Source organism: Adiantum capillus-veneris, chromosome 25 (assembly GCF_014529385.1).
Source record: "Adiantum capillus-veneris isolate H3 chromosome 25, ASM1452938v2, whole genome shotgun sequence".
Taxonomy (NCBI): Eukaryota; Viridiplantae; Streptophyta; class Polypodiopsida; order Polypodiales; family Pteridaceae; genus Adiantum; species Adiantum capillus-veneris.
Genome location: NC_140955.1, coordinates 101,904,029 through 101,929,658, shown reverse-complemented (window position 1 = coordinate 101,929,658; position 25,630 = coordinate 101,904,029). Strand labels below are relative to the sequence as shown.

Genomic DNA, 25,630 nt, shown 5'->3' with positions numbered 1-25,630 from the left:
ATGAGAAAGGTAAGGTCCCTAGAAAGGTATTGAGACATTTTCCCTTGGCATGGGGAGTGGAGCACAAGATCAAAGATGGAGTAATGCGAATTCCGCAGGATAGTCCTGCATTTGAGCATATTGATTGGCTATGGCCAAATTTTGCAAAAGAATCACGCAATTTAAAGATGGGTGTAGCATTACATGGTGTGAATCCATTTTCTGTAAAATCAAGCAAATGGTCTACATGGCCGGTGTTAGTTATTAACTATAATCTACCCCCATATCTTCGTATTAAGAAAGAGCATTTAATGCTCTCACTCTTAATCCCAGGAAAGCGACAAGTTAAAGACCTGAGTGTATATTTGGCTCCTCTCATTGACGATCTTCAAGATTTGTGGAGAGGGATTGATGTCGTGGATATGTCAAGAAGCATTGGTGAAAGACAGTTCATTGTTTGTGGGATTTTAGCATGGACTATCCACAACTTTCCAGGATATGGTTTTTGCTCAGGTAAATGGTTTAGATATATACATTTTCTCATATGTTTTTTGTATATCTATTGCGCTAATAATCTTTGTTATGTTTTTCATGCAGGAATATGTACCAAGGGTTATAAATCTTGTCCTGTGTGTGGTGATTGGTTGAGATCAACTTATAGAAAAAACCTCAACAAAAATATATATCTTCGACACAGACGATTTTTACCTGAAGAGCATCATCTACGAAATAGAAGGCAATCCATACATTTCAACGGGAAAGTAAAAGAAGGGAAATGTCCAATACCAAACACACCAAAGGATTGGTATCTAAAGTGGACTGTTGGGCCCGCTATCGATCTAGAGTCGGAGATCATAAGCGGTGATGATGATGACACTGTGAAGGTGCGAGCCAGAGGAAAACGTTCTCTGGCTCAAAACCCTTCGATATGGTACACTTTGGAATATTGGAAGGATTTGAAGATATGTCATCTTCTTGATCCTATGCATATATTTAAGAGCGTTGGTCATTCGTTATGGCAACACCTTGTTGGCTTGAAAGACACAGTGGCAGCAAGAAATGACTTAAAGGATCGAAACTCAAAGCCTAATCTATGGCCACTTTGTGGTGAAACTGGACGTGACACAGCCTATGAGCCTGCCCCATGGGTACTCAGCACAGAAGAGGTGCAGACTATCAACAAGAGGATTCAATTGATTCGTACGCTTACAGAATATGGAGCATCTTGTCGAAACATGTTCACTTTAGATGACAAGAGCTTGTCTGGTTTAAAAACACATGATTGGCACAATTTTGTGAATGTAATGTTTTATCAATCTTCGTAAGTATTTATTTTCTTGCATGTTTTGTTGATTGGATTAATCATGTATACAACATGTTCTACCCCTTGTTATTGATGGATGTACTACCCAAGGAGTCCGAGATGTAATATATCGCTTTGGATCGCTTGCAAGGTATTTATCGCTCATTAAATTTTAGTGTAAAATTTTAGTTGATAAGTTCGTAATTCAAATATAACTTTAATGTCTTCTTTCTTTTATAGATAGATGGATTACATCTAAAGAAATTGACAAAGGGTTAATTCCACAAAAGAAGCGTGAATGTATAGAGCTTCTTTGTTTAATGGAGAAGGAACTTCCAACCTCCTTTTTTGATATCCAAGTTCATCTGCTAATCCATCTAGTGGACAAGATAGAGCTTGCTGGTGTTCTTTCTACTCAATGGATGTTTTGGGCCGAGAGATTTATGGGAGTACTGAAAGGTTATGTACGTCAAAAATCAAGACCAGAGGGTTCTATGGTGGAAGGATGGATGCTTGAAGAATGCATGTATTACGTTTGTGAATATCTTGAGCAAACCAATTTTGAAGCTCCACACATATGGACAAATGAGTCTTCTTCTACCATGTCAGACGAGGTATTGTCTGGTAAGGGAGTCCCTTTTGGACTTAAGATCCAAGATACTTTGGATATTTCTACTTTCATTGTCCATAATAGCGAATGCATGCCACAATTTGTTGAGGAGTATGAGGAGAAATTTGCGAACCAACGAGTTGGCAGACGTAAAAACAAGAGATCCAGACGTCAAACCAATGTAAATAACATCGAAGACGTACCTACTTTCATGGATCGGTTATACACCCGTATGCAACGGGCGGATAGAGATCATGAGACAATCTCAAGGGAACAGAGAGAGTTTATGATCGGATGTCAAAGAAAGGTAACTTTTGGGTTTTGAAAACTTTAAACTAAACAAGCAATATTCCTTTTCTTCTTATATCATTTATATATTGATCTAGGCTCAAATGTATACAAACATGTGGGCTTATGGTCAACATCTTCGAATAAAAGCTATTGATGACTTACGTCTAACTCAAGATTCTTCCGTTGTTGCCTCTTTCAAGCAATTATCACGTGCAAGTTCAAGAGACACAAATCTTGTTTAGTGAACTAGGTTATGTGGGAACCATAGTCGGCATTTATGAAATATCGTATCGGATCTTCAAACAGGTGAATGAAATCCCTCTTCATACAACAATGACATGTAGATTTCTTGAAGTTATACATAATTCTAAAGTTTTGATTCGTGCATTTTGACAGGTGATTCTGAAGGTGGATTGGTTTCGTGCCAAGTATAAAGGCAATAGTGCCACAATGAGAAGAGAACCGTCCAAATTTTGGTTCGTCGACTTCTCAAAGTTAATGCGTGCAACAAAAGAGCTTTACATTCTGCCAAATCATGTTGAGCAAGCATTCTTTTACAAGAACCCAGATTCTCATCCATGGTGGCAAGTTGTGCATGTCCAACCTAGAGGTCGTCATTTGTTTGATAGCGTTGACCCTGAGGAAGCAAATCAGGATGAATTCGTAACATCCTCTAATCTAGACACATCCATGTTAGAGACGTGTAGAATTTCCCTTGCCAATCATGATGACATTGTAGATGATGATGAGAACGACAACCATCCATACTCTGACACTACAGACACCGAAGAGGAAGAAATAGTGGATGTCGAGCACACGGAGGAAATGAACGTCAACACAGATTTAACGGCAGAGGAGTTTGAAGAAGTAAACAAAGATAATAAAGATGAGATTTTATTGATGGTTAATCTCAGAGATGACGATGAGGACTATTAGCCGTGCGTATCAACTCACAAATCAACCTATATTGGGTAAGATTTAATCTCGCAGTAATTCATTTTATTAAGTAATGATTTTTATTCTTTTGAAATCTTACTAATAAGGGTGGGTGGTGGGGAGTCTCGTGGTGATAGCCTCGTATGGCTAGTGTCAGGGTTAGATTCCCTTCAGACTCGTTTTTCTTTTTGTAGCTATGTACAAGGTAATCAAAACACACCACTGCTCAAGATACGAGGACGCTGCCACCGACAGTGAAGCCCATTTGAAAAGCCTAGCATTTTGCATGACAGATCAGCCCTGGCGTTTTTGCACTGCAGATCAGTCCCGACAGCAGCAGAAGACAGATCAGCCCTAGCATTAGCAGATTCCACAGCAAGATAGCAGATCAGCCCTAGAGTTTTTGCATCAGCATCACCATCCATCATTTTGTAGATCTACTGCGACGAAACCCAGATCTAGACCAACGTTTTCAGTTTTCAGCAATCACACTCCGTCGTAGAATCATCAAACCTCATAGACCTCACCTTCCTGCAGCAGTTCCTCACCGCATGGTCAGATCCACGAGCGTGTGCAGTTTCAACCCAAAAAACCTAGATTTCAGCATCTGCGTTTTCAGCGCATCGTCGTTGCATTGTCGTCATCGACATAGAGTCAAAATTCAGTGGATAAAGATTCGCAGATTTCAGCCATAGCGTTTTTCAGATTCCGGCCCGTCTCGTTTGTCGTCCTTATCTTCGTCGAGGTTGTCAGCAAGTCCATAGCATATGATTGTTTGCGCTTTGCTCAAGATGACTGCTCCGAACTCTGCTCAAGGTTCCTTTTAGTTCTTATAGAAGGGAGAGCCTTCCGTTCTTAATCGAAAGTGCTATGATCACAAACAAAGTGAATGGACACTATGCGTGCAAGTGTAGAGACTGAGAGATAGAGAGGGAAAAGAGATACGACACAAGAGACATTGTAAAACCCTCCTTCGAAGGCCCCACTCTCGTTGGTGTTGAGATGTAGAGAGAAAGAGAGAGAGACGAGACAAGAGACACACCATATACGCTCCCAAAGACTGATTCATATTGAGGACAAGATACAAATATATAGGTGAGACCAAGTTCAGTAGAGTGAGCCATATATAGCTCCAACACCCCCACTCAAACAAAGGTCTCTAGCTTTGGATGAAAAAACCCTTGGGGAGTTCAAGGGAAAAACCCAAGCCCCTATACAATGTGAAATATGAACCAGCGGTGATGATGTGAATGTGAATTGTGCATCTATGTACAAATGTTCAAGTGACTTAGATATCACAAGGTGCAAATGTGGAGTGTGCATAGTGCATGGTACCTAAAATCTTACAATGTCATATGTACAAAGCTATTACAATAGAAAAGAAGCTAATCTAGAAAGAGTGAGGCCGAAGCAACTCCAAGCTCCGAGCGCAAGAGGATGAAACGTGACTCATTGAGGCCTTTGGTCAAAATGTCTGCAATCATCTGGTCACTTGGACAGTGTTCAACCATAATGGTTCCCTTGCGTACTTCATACCTGACATAATGATAATGGACAGCAATGTGCTTTGACTTATTATGTTGAACATAGTCTTTTGCAAGACTAATAGCACTTTGGTTGTCACACCGCAAGGGTGTGCTAGAAAGAGGAGAGTGGCCAATATCAACCAGCATTTGTCGAAGCCAAATCAACTCACGAGCTGCAAGTGATGCCGCAACATATTCTGACTCAGTCGTAGAAACTGCAACACAACGTTGTTTCTTGCTGGTCCAAGAAACAAGACAACCATTTATAAAGAAGCAATTTCCACTAGTAGATCGCATAGATAAATGTGAGCTTGCCCAGTCTGCATCTGTGTAACCCAAAAGAGAAAGAGATTGCATAGAATCCGACGTGAGTTGTCGTCGATAGACTAAACCAAAATCGGTAGTGCCTTTCAAGTATTTCAATACACGCTTTGCAGCAGACCAATGCTTAAGAGAAGGACATGCAAGATGTTGTCCAAGATAGTTAGCAGCAAACAGAATATCAGGACGAGTGTTCATGCCAACAAACTGAAGACATCCAATCAAGTTAGCATAAGGTTGATTTGTGACAAGTTGACCGCCATTGTCAGAAGTATTCTTCGTAGAGCTCGCAAGACAAGGTGTGTTGGCTGAATGTGCAGATTCCATACCAAATTTTTGAATAGTATCTGCAATAAACTTTGACTGTCGAAGGAATAAAATACCTTTTGTACGGTTCCGTTGGATTTGAATGCCAAGACAAGAGTGAATCTCTCCAAGATCCACCATATCGAATGCAGAAGACAATAACTTTTTCACTTGCTGAAGAAATCCCAAATCATTGGAAACAAAGATGGTATCATCCACATAAAGAGCAAGAATCACAAAACTGCTACCTTGGCGTTTTATGTATAAGTTGGGGTTTGACGAGCAAGAAATGAATCCTTTAGAGGTGAGAAAAAGATCAAATTTTGTATACCAGGTTCGCGAAGCTTGTTTGAGACCATATAGTGCCTTATGGAGTTGAGCAACAAGGTCTTCTTTACCTGGAATAACAAACCCTTCTGGTTGTTCCATATAAATTTCCTCTTCCAAGTCACCATTAAGAAAAGCAGTTCGCACATCCATTTGATGAGCTTCTAAATCAAATTGAACAGCAAATGCCAATAAAACTCGAACACTTGTAATGCGAACAACTGGTGAAAAAGTCTCTTGGTAATCAACACCAGCTACTTGGGAGTAACCTTTTGCAACTAAACGCGTCTTGAACTTGTCAAAAGATCCATCTGCTTTTACTTTTGTTTTATACACCCACTTACATTTAATAGCTGTACGACCAGGAGGTAATTCAGTTAGTATCCATGTACCTTTAGAGATAAGAGAATCGTACTCTGCTTCCATAGCCTCTTGCCATTGATCCTTTTGTGGTGAAGAGATAGCTTCATCATAAGTAACGGGATCTTCAGAAGTAGAAAAAGCATTATCAGCAATATCGTCATCATAAACATGACATGAGCCATGTTCAAAATCAATAGGTAGATCAACAAAAATATCAATATCATCATTGGCAACATTTGGAATGGATGGTTGTGAGGAGGAAATTTACTCTATAGGAAGAGTTTCATCTTCTGAAAGAAATGGAAAAGCCTGAAGCAATGATTTAGTATCATCAGAATCATCCATTGACCATGAGCCTCCCATAAGCTGTTCGTTAAAAGTAGCATCACGATTCACAATTAATTTCTTGGAGGAAGGGTCATAGAATTTGTAGCCTTTGGAAGTGTCAGAATATCCAATAAAAATAACTTTAAGACCAGGAGCATCAAGCTTTGTTCGTGTTTCTTTGGGAACATGAATATAAGCAATACATCCAAAGGTTCGAAAATGAGATACAGAAGGAATGTCACCTGTCCATGCTGTGATGGGTATCTTACCAGAGGGTGCAGTAGTAGGAAGATGATTCTGAATAAATGTTGCTGTTAAAGTAGCTTCAGCCCAGAAAACACGAGATAAGCCAGAATGAATCAACATACATCTTACAGCATTGAGAATAGTGCGATTCTTTCGTTCAGCAACACCATTCTGTTGAGGCGAATAAGGAATAGTGTGTTCATGATGAATTCCACTGTCAGCACAGTAAGTCACAAACTCTCGAGAAACATATTCGCCTCCATTGTCACTACGAAGCTTCTTAAGGCGACGACCAGTTTGAAGTTCCGCAGCCTTGTGGAATTGTTTGAAAATAGATAAGGCTTCAGATTTTTTTCTAAGTAGAAAAACAGTCGTATACCTTGAGAAATCATCAATGAAAGTAATGAAGTAGCGATATTGTGATCTCGAAGAAGGTAGAGGTCCACATATATCAGTATGAACAAGATCCAATATGTCATGAGAATGAGTTGTATTTGAAAGAGGAAAGGGTTTACGATTGTGTTTCCCAAGAGCACAAAATTCACAAATTCCCATATGGGGATGGGCTTTAAGATCCATGCCATGAACAAGATCACGACGTTGAAGATCAAGGAGTTTTGAGAAATCAGCATGAACAAAATGGTGATGCCATACTTTGCAATCATGATCACCTGCAGCAGTGACAATATTTGCTACAGCATCATTGAGAGAGAGTTCAAACAAATTACCGTTTCGAGGAGTAATGGCTATAGTCTGTCCATCTTTCTCAATTCGGCATTTGGTATAATCAAATCCAACAAACAGACCAAGATCAACAAGTCTAGCAACTGAAAGAAGATTACGTTGAAGATCTGGTACATGTAATACTCCTTGCAAAATTCTAGTGGAAGAAGATAAGGTACCAAGATATAAGTCTCCAATACCCTTTACTTGACAAGTAGTATCATCAGCAAGATAAACAACACGTTGAACTGGCAGTGGATGATAGTTATGGAGCCACTTAGACTGATATGTCATATTTCTTGTAGCACCAAAATCGACAATAAAAAGTGATCCATCACGTACATGAAGTATTCTGTCTGGAGCAACTTAACATAGGACGCAGCTTGTTTCTGGTACAATGTTGTTTCGATGTTTAGTAGCATATGCTATATTCCGATCTGTGTCGAATCGACGCTTATAGCACATATGAGTGGGATGATCAGATCGTCCACAATATTCACAAGAAGAAGAAGAAGAGTCTCTAGATAAACGTGGTTGTTTTGTGGTAATATTGTGTTCTTCATCATATTGACGTGCCCAACAATCATCTTCAGTATGGCCATTCCTGTTGCAGTAAGAACATTGCTTATTAGGAAATTTGAGATGAGAGAAAATATTACTGCGACGGCCACCTCTGCGGTTTCCTCATTGAAATGGACGCCTTCGATCATAAAAAGCACGTTCCATCTGTTGTGACTCAGTCTCCTCTTGTGAAATCATAGCTGTATCGTGACCAGCATTCCGACGTTCTTGACGTTGAGAGTATTCAATTAAAGACATGCAAGCTTGGTCGAAATCAAGACCATCTTTATTAGAGAGAATAGTAACAATGTTATCATAAGAAGAGTCCTTCACCGTATCAAGGAGAAGTGTAATCAGTTGCTTTTGTGGAACAGGATCACCGGCAGCAGCAAGTTGATTAATAATAGATTTGAAAGACTCAATATGTCCCGTCATGGCAGTACCAACTTCATATTGTAACTTGTTAAGCAACCCTCTCAAATAAAGTATTTCTGTAACAGATTTCTTCTGAAAGTTTGCAATAAAGTACTTCCATACGTCATGGGAAGTAGGTAGTTCATACATATCAAGCAAAAGGGAATCAGTAAGAGCAGAAAGAATATACCAACGAGCTGCTTTATCACGTCGTTGCCAATCCGTATAGGCAACATTCCAATCTTCAAATATAGGTCCTTCAGTGATAAGCACGTTATCATTATCCGTATCAACAGGCTGAGGCGAACAAACACGATTTCCAAGAACAACATCGGAGAGTTCATCGCCTTCAAGAATTAACATCTTTGCTTTCCAGCCTGGAAATCCTTGACCTTGGAAAGGAGGAACAGAACGCTGGCCAGAAGGAAAGCCGTTGACAAGAATGTTCATAGCCATATCTTATTGCGAGAAGACGTATAAGATAAGATCCCAGAATCTGCACACCATATATGGTGAAGGCCGCAATTGAGAATGAGAGAGATATAAGTACTGCGTTCTGTCAACGATAAACGTAAGAAGGATGCTCAAGGAACGTCCAAAGATGTGAGAGACGTCACCCAAAAAAGACAGGAAAAAGGAAATGTTAATAATAAACGAGTCCTCAAAATAGAGTGGCGTGAGACGCAAGATTGACGGCCACAATACGAATAGCAAAAAGCTAAATCTTCTCGAAAAAGTTAACGCCAAAATAAGAAAAACGATCGCGGGCGCTTCACGAAGAAGTAGGACGAAGAAAGCTGCGTCAAGCTCTATTGCAGTAAAAACAGCATAACTTTCTGCTGCGAACTCCGATTGACGCAAACCTAGAACTCAAATCGAAGAGCTCGAGGAGACGAACAAGTTTTGGATGAAAATTGCCATAGCGCTTTTCTCGTTTCTCCAAATTTTGAGCAGAACAGCAAGAAAAATTGAGATGAAGTTCAGGGTGTCATTAACAAGAAAACGTAATCAACGATTAGATTGATTATAAATAAACGCCACATAAAACACTAATCATATTCTTCTTAACACAAAACAACCACAGTTAACAAGAATCAACGTTCAAAAATAAAATTTGTAACAATTTTGAATCTTACATGCGAATCGCATACACATACTGTTGTCACCATGAATTGAATCGGTGCGTGATCGTTACCGCTCTGATACCATGTTGAGATGTAGAGAGAACGAGAGAGAGACGAGAAAAGAGACACACCATATACGCTCCCAAAGACTGATTCATATTGAGGACAAGATACAAATATATAGGTGAAACCAAGTTCAGTAGAGTGAGCCATATATAGCTCCAACAGTTGGCGAGAGTGGTCTACTATTGATTGCACAACGTGGTACAATGCGGATGCAATGGGCTGATGCAACTTGGGACTATGCCGGTGACGACGAAGGTGATGACGATGACGACTTTAGGGCTGAAATCTGTGGTCTTCTATCTGCTGCATTTCGGGACTGTTTCGGTGGCTGAAAATGACTGTTTTGGGTGCGTTTTTGAGGGCTGAAAATGGATATCTTCTGCAACCAACTAGGGATGATTTGGGGTTGTTAAAAACGTTGTTCTGCTACGTTTTTCTACTGCTAAATTTGCGTTTTTCTACTGCTTGTATAGCTTCCCCTCTCGAGTGTGGCTTGTATAGCTTCCCTCCGCAAGGGTGATCACCCGAGGTAGAGACCTCTCGTCGGCCAAGGGCCCTCGAGGTCGCGTCTCACGAAGTCGACTCAAGAGGATGAGTGACTATGGACGGTCTCGGAACCCGCCTATGCATAGAGACCTGTAACACTCTCCCCGCCTACGAGAGAGCACGATGTACTCATCGAGTATATTCGATTTGAGCAAAATTGTAGCCTTGTCCCTACTGTCTGCTTTAACCGAGCAGGCTGCCCACTCCCCTGTAGACATGGATGTCACGTACATAGCATGTAAACTATGCCATAAAGCATGAGTTGTAGTCTCCCTCGAGACCTGCCAGTAAACACTCTCAACCAGATGCAAACGAATCGTAGACATTGCTAACTCTTCAAGATCCTGCCAATCATTGTTACGCATAGACTTGGGCTTCGCCGATAAACCACACAAGGGTTTATCCTGTCCCAAATCCGCCAATGCAACAAGCATATGCTCCTTCCAAGCAACAAAATCTGCACCATCAAACTGTGTCAGACCATAACGCTGGAAGTCAAATGAAAATTCCGCCATAATGCTTGCAAAAGAGCAACCAACAATGATTAGCAAATGTCAACCAAATCAGCCCTAAACTGGCTTGAATCGCATCAACTCTGCAAATATGGCTCAAAACTTGATGCAAAATTGCACCAATAACCGTGCAAAACCTTTCACAAAATCACAAGTCAATATGACTCAATCGTGCATAAATATCTGACAAAATTTTGGCAGAGTCTCCTTTGTAACTGGAGAAAGTCTCAACAGTAAACCTCAAACAGACAATAATATATGCCACAATGGCCAATCCGGGAATAAACTTGACCGGAATCACCTCACAAAGTCATACATATGAGCATACCCGCTCTTGCCGGAGTACCACTCAACGGCACCTCAAATGACATACAGGTGAGTGATGATTGCTGCCAAAATACCTTCCAATTGGTGACCAAATGTCTGCCAGATAACTTAAGCAACATTTCGCAAAACCTTGCAAGATCTGTCGCTATGCGCAATGCAAATACGGCACACAAGGGCATACACAAGTGACTCCAAACTCCAACCAAATGATGGCTGAAAATCACCTATCAAAGTGGGAGTAAACTCAACCACTAAACTGTTAAAGAGCAACCTGCGGATACGTAGAATCTATGGCGAGAACCTGAATAAAATCCAACAGAATTTCTTCTATAAATTGAGCCAAATCTCAAATAATCTCAGCCATAAACAAATACACAAATCCATGTATGGCATACATAAAACGCCAAGACCATGGCAACATATCTCACTCTCGCATGAGTGGCTCTCTGGAAAAATGCATATCCAAAAACCTGTGTACACCTATGAATCTGCTGGTTGCTACAAAAAATACTCCGTGTGTGTGAGATATACCAAAAACAGTGTTTTTGGGACCCGAAAGGGCACAAACAAACCTGCTGCTGTACCTGCTGTAATTCAAGGCAGAATTTCAGCAAATAGACATCGCCATTGCTTCCGAAGCATGCCAAAACCCTAACCTACACTCCTGGATCATGCAGATTTGATTCTGTATGACGGAGCAACGCAAAAAACTGCGTTTCAGAGCCCGAAAATGGCAAAAAACGAGTTGCACATAGTCTTGAACATGTTCCTGCTCCACTCTGCGTGATGCAATGTCCTCTCAATGCAAGCTCCAATGCAGGAGCTCTGCCACAATAGCATCCAAGCACTCGAATGTCAAGCTCTCCTCCGCCGAGAACTTCTCTATCGAGCTCCACTAAGCTCAAAGCTCCTCTCACCAAGGAAGCCGCAACCGCCTCCTCGACCAAGCTTTACCACACCAAGCTCCTAAGCTCCAAAGACAATCCGCCTCAAGATTCTCCCCATTGAAATTCCTCCCTTTGCATCACCCTTGAATGTAACCTCCATGAAGTGACAACCATACCAGTAGCATAACCGTCATCAGTGTGCCCCCACTAATTACTTGGGGACCCCACGCCCGTAGGCCTGCTAGAAATCTCATCCAAAATGGCCTGGCATACAGCCCGGTGTTGACGAATAACCTCATTTGGGCTAGTACCGGTTAAGGTATAATAGCATGTGCCTAATCACTTGCACAACACAGCTCCCCGAATGAAAGGTGGGCTGGTGTTGATCGGAGCCCGTCCTCTTGCAATGCGTAGTCGTGTTGCATTCGCACTAAGTGGCTCACCCATCTCTTCGAGGCTCTCCCGTCTCTTTGAGGGAAAACACATCGGCCATACATAACCTGCCCCAACATTACTGTTCTTCTCGTACCTTCATATCTCACCCTGCACCTTAGTTGTTTGCTGGCCCTCCAACTCAGCCCAATACCTCCTAGTTGTGGTACATCCCCGATTATGCGATCTAGTCCTTGGCTGCCTGGTATGATGTCGAGTCCACCTGACTCACTCCACATTCTCTTGCAACCTGCCTTGTCGCGATGGGATCCAACGGCCATCTGTGGCCTGCATTTGTGCCAGCACTCGTCTTGCTACATTCCGTTTGTCAGAACCAGCAAACGGCTCTAACCCTTCGGGCTTAATCCCCATCGGCCAAGTATATTCCAGCGTGCTATCAACTCAGCACCTCCGCGCATTCGGGTCATTCCGTAAACAAATGCATCCCTGCATGGGTAACCTTCTCCCGGGTCCCATACGCATATCTTCACCTCCAGTAGGTCACTATCCACAACCCCAAGCAGCCCTGCTTGCCACACATGACTCGGACAGTCGCATTTTTTAACACCCATCATCGAACCACGCGGCGATTAATCCCACTGGGTTTGCCTCAGATAGCTTATGGCTCACATACACTAGTCGATAAGGCCCCTTTAGGGACATTCCCAATCGGGTCATTCCGTAAACAAATGCATCCCTGCATGGGTAACCTTCTCCCGGGTCCCATATGCATATCTTCACCTCTAGTAGGTCACTATGCACAACCCCAAGCAGCCCTCCTTGCCACACATCACTTGGACAGTCGCATTTTTTAACACCCATCATCGAACCACGCGGCGAACTGTAACCACGCGGCGATTAATCCCACTGGGTTTTCCTCAGCTAGCTTATGGCTCGCGTACACTAGTCGATAAGGCCCCTTCAGGGACATTCCCAATCGGGTCTCCATTACCTCCTTCGTGACCCAATGACCTTGCACCACCGTCAATTCATAACCCTAGTCACACCTTGTTGACCACCTTTTCCGGGTAATCCCACAATCATCCTTCCCATGTGTGCTCCAAGCCAGTAGGCTTGCTGACCTTCCTGTTTTCCCGACCGCCATCTGGTCCAAGCTATTCGCAGCCATACTGTGAACACCATTTGTTGAGGAGTTCGGCCTCATGCACACGCCCTAACTTAGCGGTATACCGTAGGTTATATGCATATCAATAGACCCTGCCTGGCTCACATCCTTTATCTTCACTTCACAATCAAGCATCACGACCACAGTGCCACATTCCAGGTTCGCCACATCTCCTCTCAATTCTTTGCATACGAATGGCTTATTGCCATGGATTTCCACAATCCCCTTCTCAGGCAATTCGAAGGTAACAACCTGTAGGTCACTGCGTGTTGCATGCTCCAGCTCTCCCCTCTCGTGTGGGGGATAGAAGTCCGCAGGGTTCACCTGGTGCTCCTCCTCAATTTCTTCACTCGTCCACACACGGGACATCCATACATTCTTCTCCTTTGTCCATACATGGGGCATCCATCTCCTTCTCTTCTTTTTCTTGTTTTTTCTCTTCTCTCAGCTTGGCATGCATCATCGACACCTTTTCAAAAAACCAGGTCATCACTTTCTCTTGCCGACGGAACTCGGCATCCATAAGCATTTTCTTTCTCTCGAGCTCTTTTCTCGTTCTTCTACTTTCCAGCCGCATCGCCTCTACATCCTTGTAGTAACTCTCAGTCGTCCTCGAGAGTGTCTGAGTCGAGGTCTACATAGGCTTTTGCACCGCATCCCAGTCATATCCTGGTTTTCCTTCTCTCCATCCAGCAAAGCGTTCCCTCACGTGTCGTATCGCTCTTTCAAAACATAAGAGGGCAACCTCCACGTTGAACCATGTCTTCAGTGAGGCCATATCCAAAAGCTTGAAAAAACAGATTGGCCCTTAAAACAGTAGAATCAGTCACGCCACTTCTCCTACGCAATTGCAGCTATGAAGTCACTTAGTGTAGATGCATATCCATCAACAGCAGAAGCTCAGTAACCTAGTGTTTTTGGAGACCCATCACCTAGCGTTTTTGATAGTTTTCAGCATGGCGTTTTTCAGCAATGAAAGACCTGCAGATTGAGCCCCTAAAGAGTAGCACATTCAATCCCAAGAAACCTCAATTTTCAGCCCTAAACCTGCAGATGCTCAGCGTCAAAGACCTACAGAACAATCCCAGAATCAGCGTTTTTGGATAGCAAATACGAGATTACAGATTTCAGCCCTTAGGACAGTGTCGTCATCCCCTTCTTCATTGCCGACATAGCCTAGACTTGCATCAGTTCCATGCATTCAGCTTGATCCAGTTGATGCTCTCCTACGCGATTGCAGCTCTGAAGTTACACCTGCCTCCAATGGGTTACTAGCATGGGAGCTTTTGATGGACCAAAAAAACCAAGTCGATCTTGTTTTGACGGAGGTCGTGATGCCCTGTTTATCAGGCATAGGTCTATTGGGGTGAATTATGAACCATGGGGCCCTCAAGCACATTCCGATTATCATGATGTCCTCTCATGACTCCATGAATTCCATTTCAAATGCTTGTCAAAGGGAGCTGTGGACTTTCTTGTGAAACAAGTGAGGAAAAATGAACTGAAGAAGCACTTGCAGCATCTTAGAGGAGGTGCCATAGTTCAAGGACCTGAGCATTGGGAAGATAAAGATTTTGATCTAAGAGGAGTGGCTGTTGCAACGAATGCACCTTTTCTAGACCTTGTCCCATCAACACACGAAAATTTTGGGACAGCTGGAAGCGTTGAGGATGCTCATCACCATGTACATTTGATTTGTCTCGTATGGTCCCAAGCGGCGAGCATGATAGAAGAGAGGAAAAATCATGCACCCCAACTGTGCATGGTGCACCCTTGCGAGAGTTGCCTACAGCCTGCCTCTACCATACGCTACACCTACTCAGAGAGAATCTCGGACCGATTTCCACCTTGAGAGATCGAGAGTTAAGAGACGAGAGAGAGAGAGAGAGAGATGTTAAAAATATTTCTTTCTTTCTACTTACCATGCTGCGTCGCGTCGATCACCCATGAGTTTGCACATTTGCTTGACCATCCACTTGGGACTCCATCCTGTCCCATACTCCGTCTCTAGTGTGTTGAGAACATATTTTCTTGTCATCCTCATGCTGATCACTACAGTGCAAAATATAGCGGATTAGTAATTCAACTAACAAACTAAAATTTATATTTTTTATGTTAATTAATACTTACTCCCATGGTTTATGAACCTGCTTTAGATAAGACAAGCAGAGGTCTCCCATCCGACGTTTGAGGGCGATGCCGGCTCCGAGCTGGAGGATAGCCCCGTCAGGCAAGATGTCGCATGTGACACCCAAGATGCCAATGCACGTGTGCATTGGTGGAGGTGGAGGCACCGATGGGGGAGCTGGCGGCTGAGGGGGTGTCTCACGAGTCGATCGGCCTACCCTGTCGATGATGCCTACATGCAATATAAACATACGGCAGATTAGATGAGAGTTCTTAAAAACTACTTGATATTTAATTCATAATCACCATAATAGATATACCTCCGAGACTGATGGCCACTAGCTTGCGAATCAGGTGTCAACTAAGTACTAGGCGGTACATTAGGAGTAAGCCGCTGACTCTGATGATGTGATGTACCTGGAATAGGAGTCCTAAGCAAACAAAGCCATCAAGGGAATACATATATTAAGATTTCTATATGAAAAAAAAGAATGACATTACTACTTTATCAATTGAGAAGATTACCAATGTGCTATGGTCTGATCTGCATGAGAGGAAGTCTCCACTCCTACGTGTGGCTGGGAGGATGTACCCTCTCCAGGACGTACGGGCTAACGGGGGGCAAACTGAATCGCCCAAGAAACTCGATGGAGCTGTCTAAACTGGCATCATCCATCTCCATATAATCTGTTATAGCCTCCGTCAAAGCCTCTCCTGATAGTCCAGTGGTACGTAGCAAAGTCTTGATGAACGTCAACTTCACTATATGACCCTGGTCACTCATTGTATCTGTATATTTAAAACAAACCATATGTCAAACTAACACAAACATCATATCTGCATGTAACATCAATGCAAGTAAAAATATTAATAGATCAAGAATCTACAGATGAGGTCGAAGCAGCCATGAATGGAGTGGACTACAACAAAATAGATCAAACAAAAATGCTACAGATACTTCAAAAAGTTATGAATCAAATGCAAGGTCAGGTAGCAAAACTAAAAGAGAAACACGCTCAGTAACAAATTCAATGCAAGAGTAAGCTACATGAGAGATTTGATGGTTTGTGGTCGAATGCAGCACGAGCTTATAATCATATGGCAGATGTGGACAAAATGAAGCAAACCTGGATGTATTCCTGGAAAGGACTCATCCTGAGCTATATGTTGTTGTTGGCAGCGCTTTTGCTTTTGCTTTCGATTTCGTTGCCTACTCTAACATGGTATCAGACGCAGAGGTTCTTCTCTCAAGCCGACGATCCCCTGCTGATTGCTTCCGTCACGAAAAAATCCCTCAAAAAACTGAGATCGCTTCGCCTTGGTGGCTGTGTTTTCTACAAACAGCAACGTTTTCACCTCTCAGGCTGTGTTTTCTGTGCTATGGAGACAGATCAGCCATCGCTACTCCCTTCTCTCTCACCCCTGAAGGGATTACCCCAGATCAACCGTTGATAAAGCACTTGCAGCAGCGTTTTCAGCATTAGACGTAGTACCAGATCATCCCCTTGAAGCATTGCAGAGAACCCCCATTTTCAGCCATAAAAACGTAGCAAAACAGTCATTTTCAGCCACCCGAAACAGCCCAAAGATTTGCAGAATTTCAGCAGTTAGAAGACCACAGATTTCAAACCTAAAGTCGTCATCGTCATCACCGTCGTCGTCATCGGCAAGTCTTGGGTTGCATCAGTCCATCGCATACGCATTGTACCATTTTGTGCAATCAAAAAGTAGACCACTCTCGCCAGCGAGAGTGGGGCCTTCGGAGGAGGGTTTTACAACGTTGTCAGGAGTTTTTTGGAGCAAGGGATTGCGCATATGTATATACACATGCATGGTGCATCGAATAAAGGATTGCCCATTTTCCAGAGCCAGGTGGTTACGTGGGGCCCACATGTGTGCAGGTAGGACAACATGTACATAGTGCATCGATTTTCACTATTACCAATACCACTTTGTTTTTCTACAATAATGAGGAGTTTATCGCGTGTAAAACTTCTCGAGGAAGCTATGCGCGGGCCGACGACATGAGGTAAGCAGGTGCGTCAGATGGCATCTAGTGGCGTCAGGAGGGCGAACGAGGTCAATATTTGCACGCGGATGAGGACGGACACAACGTGGGTGTTTTCTTGTGAGAGTTATGCAGAAAGGTCATCATTAGGACCACTTTTTGGGGCCACTTCACGTGGTGGCGAGATGCATTATTGAAAAAAAGTTGAGTGCCAGGTGTGCGAATGATGCAAAAAGGTGACAACTCTACACTGCGAGGTCAATTTTTGGCCTGTTCGGGGTCCGTTTGAGGTCATCTAAAAGGCCAAGGGTGCCCAAGTAATAAAGCTAAGTGTGGGAACTGAAAAAACAGAGAGAAGACCAGAAAAAATGTGGAAAAGAGAGGAGGAACAGCCGCAGCTGTGTTCTTGCTCATTTTGGAGCCTGTTTTGGCCGTAAACTGCTCATCCGAGGTCGGATTTGAGCACTTTGACATTGTAGACTGGAGTCTTGGGCCGTTCCGGACGCGATGACGCTGTCCATTTTGCCAAATTCCTCACTCTTTTTCCGTTGTTTTTCTGTGTAATCTTCTCCGGTGAGTGAAGCTTCTTCTCCAATTTGTGATTGTATCTGGTATCTTTTACCCATATTGTGTGAGCTGTTTGCCCCATTGGTGTTGGCCCAAGCTCATTTGTATCTAAACATTAGAAGTTCTCCTCTTTTGAGCTGAGTTTTTGTGTGTGTGTGTGTGTGTGTGTGTGTGTGTGTGTGTGTGTGTTTGTCTCTGTGTGGAGTGGGCAAGTGGATAGTCTCTCTCCTCTCACTCCAAAGGTGTGTTCCCTGTCTCGGCCAGGTGTGTTGTGTAAGCCGAGTGGTGCCCCATAGTGTGTGTGTGTATCTTCCCAAGAGTGTGTGTCGGGTCGTTATAGAGGCATTGTGTGTGTTTTCATCCCGCTCACAACGTCTCTGGTGTCGTATCTCTCTTCTCTCTATCTCTTAGTCTCATTCACTTGCACGCACAGTGTCCATTCACTTTGTTTGTGATCATAGAATTTTCTCATTAAGAACGGAAGAGTCTACCTTCCATAAAAACAAAGGGAATCTTGAGCACAGTTCGGAGCACTCATCTTGAGAAAAGTGCAAACAATCATTCCGCTGCACCTAACAAGAGCTTTATGTCTGAGATGTCTCTTGAAATGCAGTGACTGTAGGATATGCCCAACGTGGGCAGGGCCAAGGAGCTCTGGTCGTTTTTCACTGGACGAAGTGAGGATATCTCTCTAGGCGCAGTCACATATGAGCAATAGCAATCACAGGCCGTCTCCCTCAATGTCTCACCTACAACTGCCACCTTATGATAGCCTACGCTCCTACTCTCTTCCAGATGCAATCACATATGCTCTAGAATGTTTTCAGCTGATGCAGAGAGAGGGAATCTCTCGAAATGCAATGTAACATTTAATGGTCTAAACACTTATGTGTAGCGGAAATTAGCATGAACATAGTGGGCATTTCATTAGAATAGATTCCTAATGAGAATTACAAGAGTGCTTGGGTGGAGAGAGCAACAAAAAGCATAACACCTAGTTAGATAGCATCAACAATACTTTCAAAAGAGAGAGAAATTAAGCTATTGACAACAGTTGAGGACCGGATTTTCATGGAGCCGGTCCCCCCTCCAAAAGGCTTTGTATTATGGTTTCTCCCATCAAGAGAGACATTGTACAATACAATTCTTTGTGTTCCTTCAAGACTAGCTAGTGCAATGAAAATGAAAGCTTCATGCACTAAGCAAAACACTTAGTAAACACAACTTTAATTATCCCCGGTCTCAGACCCAAGACCTCACACACCTTCGAAGATGGTGAGAGCTAGCAGGGTATGAGAGTAGATTGAGAGGAAGAAGGAGTATCTTACGAGAAAGATGTACATCTCCTCACATAATCACTCATATTAGCATAGCTTTAGCTTAGTAATTAGCTTGGTAGATGAGATGAGCATGCATTGAAGGTTGGCTCTTGGTGGGATTTGCATCCACAAGCCAAGAGTGTGTCGATGTAGGCTTCTATCTCACAAGCTTGGAGTAGGTGATGAGCTCTCCGTTAAAGCTTGGTAAGAGATAGTCTTCTCTTTCTTCACACATGAGATTGTGTGAGTGTGTGTGTGATAATGCCTTGCAAAAATCAGTCCCCCTCTCTCTCTTGGGCGAGCCCTCTTGCTATTTACTCTTGCAGGCTCCCCATTGGACCTCCCCAAGTCAAGCCAATGGCTATTAAGCAGCATAACTGATAGCCTTCTGTCATGTGTCCCCCTTTCCCCTTTTGTGAGAGCTTTACGTAATTTAATAATTAAACTAAACTCTCATTGGACCCCTTTTCCTCCTGGCCAATAGGGATCAGGCAAGCCATTGGGCTCCTGAATGCTCATTGGACCCCTTGGGAGACTGTCCAATAGTCTTCTAGGAGACTTAATTCTCATTGGTTATTTTATTAAGTGTTTTTAAATTAATTAAACTAGATTTACTCTATCCTAATTATCATTGGTCCAACTCCAAGGCCATCCAATAGAAATTGGGCACACCTTGTGGGCATCTGGGCTAGGGAGCTGACATGTGTCCCTAATTCCCTTTGGGTGGAGGGAGCCTGTGTGTGTGTGTGTGTGTGTGTGTGTGTGTGTGTGTGTGTGTGTGTGTGTGTGTGTGTGTGTGTGTGTGTGTGTGTGTGTGACTTTCTCTCTCATCCCCTAGAAGAAGGGCTTGCCCCCTCCCATGTAGGGATATGCAAAGACTTTTTAGTTACACACAAAGCATCCAATTTCCCCTAGGCTTGACCTTTGGACACTGAACTTTGGACACAACCTTTGAATTTTGGAACCTTAGCATTTTGGAAGTCTTAATGGGTTGAACCTTAGGGTCTTTTTAGCCCATTGTTGCACATGGATCTTTTGCAGATGGCCCCCCCTTTGGATCCCTATTGTGGCCGGTCTGCTAGCTTAACCAATATTCTAGCTTTTTCTCCCCTGGCACTTCCCCACATTAAACGATCAGTTTAATATGAGAAAATCATTTAGGAGAATTAGATATTGATCATTATGACATTACCTCTCTCTTGAAATCATAGTCGTCCTTGACTATGGTGTAGAGAAAAAAAAGCATATTCATGAGTCCTTTTCTTAGCGGGTAGAGGATCCCTATGTTACCCTATGACATCATTCCACAATGGATCACTAGTCCATTTGGTGTTTGAGATCCTGAGGCTGCCGCAAGCATGTCAGCACATTAGTCCTATTAGTCTTCCATAGTAGAGTGACAAGCTCTACTTGGTGTTTGGGAGACGTCTTCTCCGCAAACTTGATCTAAGCATGCATACTACTTCATTTTTGTGCACAATAAAGAAAAAGAGAGTCTTATAAGACAAAAAAACTTTGTTCATTTTTAACATTTTGTACATTTGCTTACTCTTGGGAAGCATTGTAAGCATTGACAAGGTTTAGGTTATCCTTTAATTGTATGCCTTGCATCCATCTAGCATCTTCAAAAGGATAATTCTAAAACTTAATAAGATATCGTCGGATAGTCTTACCGCCTCTTAATACCTTGTCTTCATGTCGGAGAATGGACTCGGGCTGCAACACCTCCTCTTGGTCCTCGATCTCTGGTGGGTCTTCAATAGTTGGTTCTTGAGGTGGCTCTCCTTTGTAAGGCTTTAATAGGCTCACATGGAAAGCATTGTGTATGAGCCAATGATTGGGCAATTTGAGTTGATAGGCCATCTCATTGATTGGCCTAAGAATCTGGAAGGGACCATAGTACCTTTTTGCTAGTTTAGCATAGTACTTTTGGTGGCCCGTAGGACTCTTGCCCGTCGTGTGCCTTAATCGAGCCTTGGGAAACTTTAACAAGACCCAATCGTTTTCTGTAAAGGCTTGGGCTCTTTTGTGCTTGTCAACAGTAGTCTTTTGCCTTTGCTGTGAGATAGAGATAGCATCCTTAATCTTTTGAAAAGATTCTTGTAGGTCTCGTCTATACTCATCTGCAGCGAAGATCTTCCCATGTACTTTAAGTAGCAAGGGACTTTTTGATCTTCCCTCAATTACCTCGAAAGGTGCTTTTCCCGTGGAAGTATTTACAGTGTTATTGTAACCATACTCCACTAAGGGTAAGTACTTCTCCCATTGGGATCTTTGATCTACTTCCGTTACATAGGCTGTTAATAGATCGAGAATGGTTAGGTTAGCTATTTCACTTTGGCCATCCGTTTGTGGATGATAGGCCGAAGAGAAGTTTAGCCTTGTTCCTAAATTCTCAAAGAGACCCTTCCAAAAATTACTGGTCATTCTAGGATCTCTATCCGACACTATAGACATTGGCAAGCCATGGTACTTGAAAATTTGTGAAATGAAGAGGGTTGCCATTTGATGGGCTTTGATAGTATTTTTGACAGGTATAAAATGAGCTTGTTTACTATACCTGTCTACTATCGTCCATATTCCCGTATTCCCATGGATAGACTTAGGCAATCCAAAGATAAAATCCATGGATATGCTCTCCCATGGTGAATTAGGGTTTGGCAAGGGTTAAAGAAATCCAAGTTGCTTCCCTCTATCAAATTTTGTCTTTTGGCAAACCACACATTTAGAAACATACTCTTGTATGTTCACTTCCATGGTAGGCCAATAGAAATATGTTTCAATTCCCTTTAAGGTAGACGGAATCCCTCTATGCTCCAGATACGGTGGAGCATGAGATTCATACATTACTTTCTCACGTAGTGAGTTAGTAACGCATAGTCTATTTCCATAGAGAAGATGACCATCTTGTAAAGTAAATGGTTCTTCTTTCTTCCCTAATGCAAGGGCTGAAATCACATCTCTAAAATCGGGATCAATAGCGTACTCATCTATCATTGAAGATAGATCATTGTGAGTTGCTATGGAAACCGCATTCACTCTCGGCCGTCTTGAGAGTACATCAGCTACTTGATTATGCTTACCAGCAATGTGAGCAATATGAAAATGAAATTGCGAAAGGAAATTTGCCCACCTCATTTGTTTGTCAGAGAGCTTGGTCTGCGTCATGAAGTACTTAAGACTTTGGTGATCCGTTCGCAGAATGAAAGAAGCCCCCAATAAATAGTGCTTCCATGAGTCTAAGGCATGTAGAACTGCAAGGAGTTCCTTTTCATATATGCCTAGAGCTTGCTCAACAGGGTCGAGCCTTCGACTCTCATAGCCTATGGCGTGCCCTTCTTGGAGTAAAACAGCTCCAAGGAAATCACCACAAGCATCACATTGGACCTCAAATGGTTTTGAGAGATCCGGTATTGTAAGCACAAGTTGAGAGATAAGCTTTTCTTTAATATTTTTGAAATCATTGTTCTCCTCAGCAGACCATGTGTACCTAACGCTTTTCTTTGTTAGGTCATGTAATGGTCCCGCAATTTGTGAGAACTTTTCTATGAAGCGTCTATAGTATGCACACATACCTATAAAGCTTCTTAGTTCATGAAGATTCCTTGGTTTAGGCCATCCTTTTATTACCTCTAACTTTGTTGGATCCATTTGGATGCCATCTTGAGAGATAATGTGACCTAAATACTGAATCTCTTACAAGAAAAATTCACTTTTCTTTCGATTAACATAAAGTTTATTCTCTCTCAAAACTTGAAATATTACCTGGAGGTGTTGCTTGTGTTTGTATAACGAATTAGAGTAGATGATAATATCATCAAAGAACACTTCAGTGAAGGTTCGATGAGGCCGGAACAGCTTCTCCATCAAGCGGTTGAATGTGGTTGGTGCATTGGTCAAGCCAAAAGGCATGACAATGTATTCGTAAAGACCAAATGTGGTGCGGAATGCGGTCTTTACAATATCTTGATCAACTATCCTTATCTAATGATAGCCAGTTTTTAGGTCAATCCTACTGAAGTAGGTCGATCCTTTTAGCTTATCAAATAGGTCTTCTACCCGTGGAACGGGAAACCTATTCTTGATAGTGATCCTATTTAGTGCTCTATAGTCGACACACATACGATATGTGTCGTCTTTCTTTTGCAATAATAGCACCGGTGAGCAAAGTGGAGATGAGCTAGGCCTAACCATGCCCTTCTCAACTAACTCATGCACTTGCCGCATAATCTCCTCTTGTTGAGCATGAGAAAATCTATAAGGAGGTTTGTTAGGCGGTGAACTTCCTGGAAGAAGTTCAATTGCATGGTCATCATTACCTCGTTTAGGAGGTAGCTCACAAGGGATGTCGTCAATAAAAACATCTTGAAACCCCTTGAGAAAATTGGACAACTCTAATTCCTTTTGGTTGCTTTTATTTTCTTTTTGTAAAGCATTAGGTTCATTTTGAGAATATTTAACAAAAATCATGTACACAGAAATAGAGCTCTTTATTGACATGTTGAAAGATGGTGTATGTACAATGGGAATAGTGTTACCCATTTCCTTAGCATCTATATACATGTCTTTTTCCCTGAACTTAAAGGAGATTCTCCTTTCAAGAAATTTAACATCGGCAGCCAGGCAGGTGCCCCTAGGATTACATCCTCATGCTTGAGAGGAGAGATAAAGATGTCCTCTTTGTCCACATAGCCTTGGACATGAAGCCTCAATTTCTCGATTAAGGGAGTGATTGAAGCTTCTTGCCCCTTGAAGGCACTGTCTGCGGGTAGGACATCTCCCATCTCGTAAGATTGTATGCCTAGCTTGGTGGCCAACTCTATAGATATAAAATTGTGAGTAGAACCGGGTCAAAGAGAATAAAAGCATCATGTTCTCCTACCAATCCCCAAGCATGGCATAGAGGAGATCCTTTGTGATGAGTTTGGTGAGTCTCCTCCTCTTGGATTTCAACCAAGGAAGCTCTAGGAGGATCTTGACGGTTGTTCTTTTGGGGACAAGCACGATACGCATGCCCTTGTTCGGGGCACTTGAAACACCGGTTATCCTTGCAATAACGCTCAAGCTCTTCAGGAGAGATTTTGTTCTTACCTTTGTAAACTCCCTTCTCTTTAGCTTTGTTGGAGTTTCCCTTAGGAGACTTTTGGACATTGTCCTTCCCCTTAGGCTCATTGGAACCTTTGTTTTCCATGGGCTTATTATTTCTTTTAGCCCCCATTTGCAAATTGATTCGTGAGGCCACCATAGTATGGTGTGTTACCGCCGATATGGTACGTGGCCTTTGGGAGTTGACATACTCCGCCATTTCTTCGGTTAAGCCCGCACAAAATTGTTGCTTTTGCTCTCCAAAATCCAACTTTTTAAAGACAGTGGCTTTGAGTTGTAGGTCCCAAAACTTGTCTACATATTTGTGGATGGATTCATTGGGAGAGATCTTTAAGCTTCGCCATTCGGTGAGTACTTTGTCTTTGGCATCGGTGGCCAAAAACTGCTTCATAATGGAAGCTCTTAAAGCTTTCCATGTTCATGGAGCTTCACCGTTGGCTCGTAGGCTAGACTACCATTTCTTGGCGGACTTTTGAAAGTGCATAGCTACATGGCGTAGCTTAGAGGACTCCGTGAAGCCCTCATCTCCAAACGCCGCATCAAATTGTTGGATAAAGGCCAAGACTTTGTCCGTAGCACCAAAGGTACCATCATAGGTAAGGAAAGAGATGCTCTTCCCTCCCTCTTTGAATTTCTTCAGCTTGGATGACCTCTTCCATGCGGCATAGGATTTCCTATGGCCTCTTCTTTTTGATGGTTCAAAGGTTGCACCATCACTTTCTTCAGAAGGTGAAGAATTTGAAGAAGGTGGAGAAGAGGGTGAGCTCTTTCTCGCCTTTTTCTTGTCTTGATCTTCGTTGTCTTCACCATCACTTTCATAAGAGGAAGAGGATGAAGAAGAGGGTGTCCTCTTTCTCGCCTTTTTCTTCTCTTGCTTTTTATCATCCCTCTTTGAATTATGGCATGGAGAAGAGTGTGATGGTCTTCTCCGCTTTGGTGGTGATGGAGAGCGTTTAGCCCGCCGTCTTCGTGGAGCCATCTCCGCCGAGGTGGCGGGAGACTCACTTCTTTCTCGTTCCTTCGGTGGAGGCTCTTGAGTTCTCCTTTGGGAAGGAGATGCATCATCAAGAAGTAAATTCTTAAGCCCTTCGTACGGATTCTCTTCTTCTTCCCGAATCACAGAGAGAGACCTCTTTTGGGAGTCTCACAAGGAGGCTTCCCAGGTGTTCTCTCGTCATGGTGATGAGCTTGGAGAATCCCGTGAGCACGGAGCTGCCGTTGCACTTCGCTTTGGAGAGATGGATTGCCCA

The 25,630-nt window shown here is 42.8% G+C and overlaps 1 protein-coding gene and 2 pseudogenes across 1 annotated transcript; 1 reads left to right on the top strand and 2 right to left on the bottom strand.

Moving 5' to 3' along the window:
• LOC147425394 (uncharacterized) overlaps positions 1–25,630 on the bottom strand; it is a 101,578-nt pseudogene that overhangs the window by 25,582 nt on the left and 50,366 nt on the right.
• Positions 2,874–3,119, top strand: LOC147425398 (uncharacterized). The gene has a single exon (XM_086499469.1). It carries the CDS (start codon positions 2,874–2,876, stop codon positions 3,117–3,119), a length of 246 nt encoding a protein of 81 aa, XP_086355595.1.
• On the bottom strand, positions 12,035–16,164 carry LOC147425397 (uncharacterized; annotated as a pseudogene).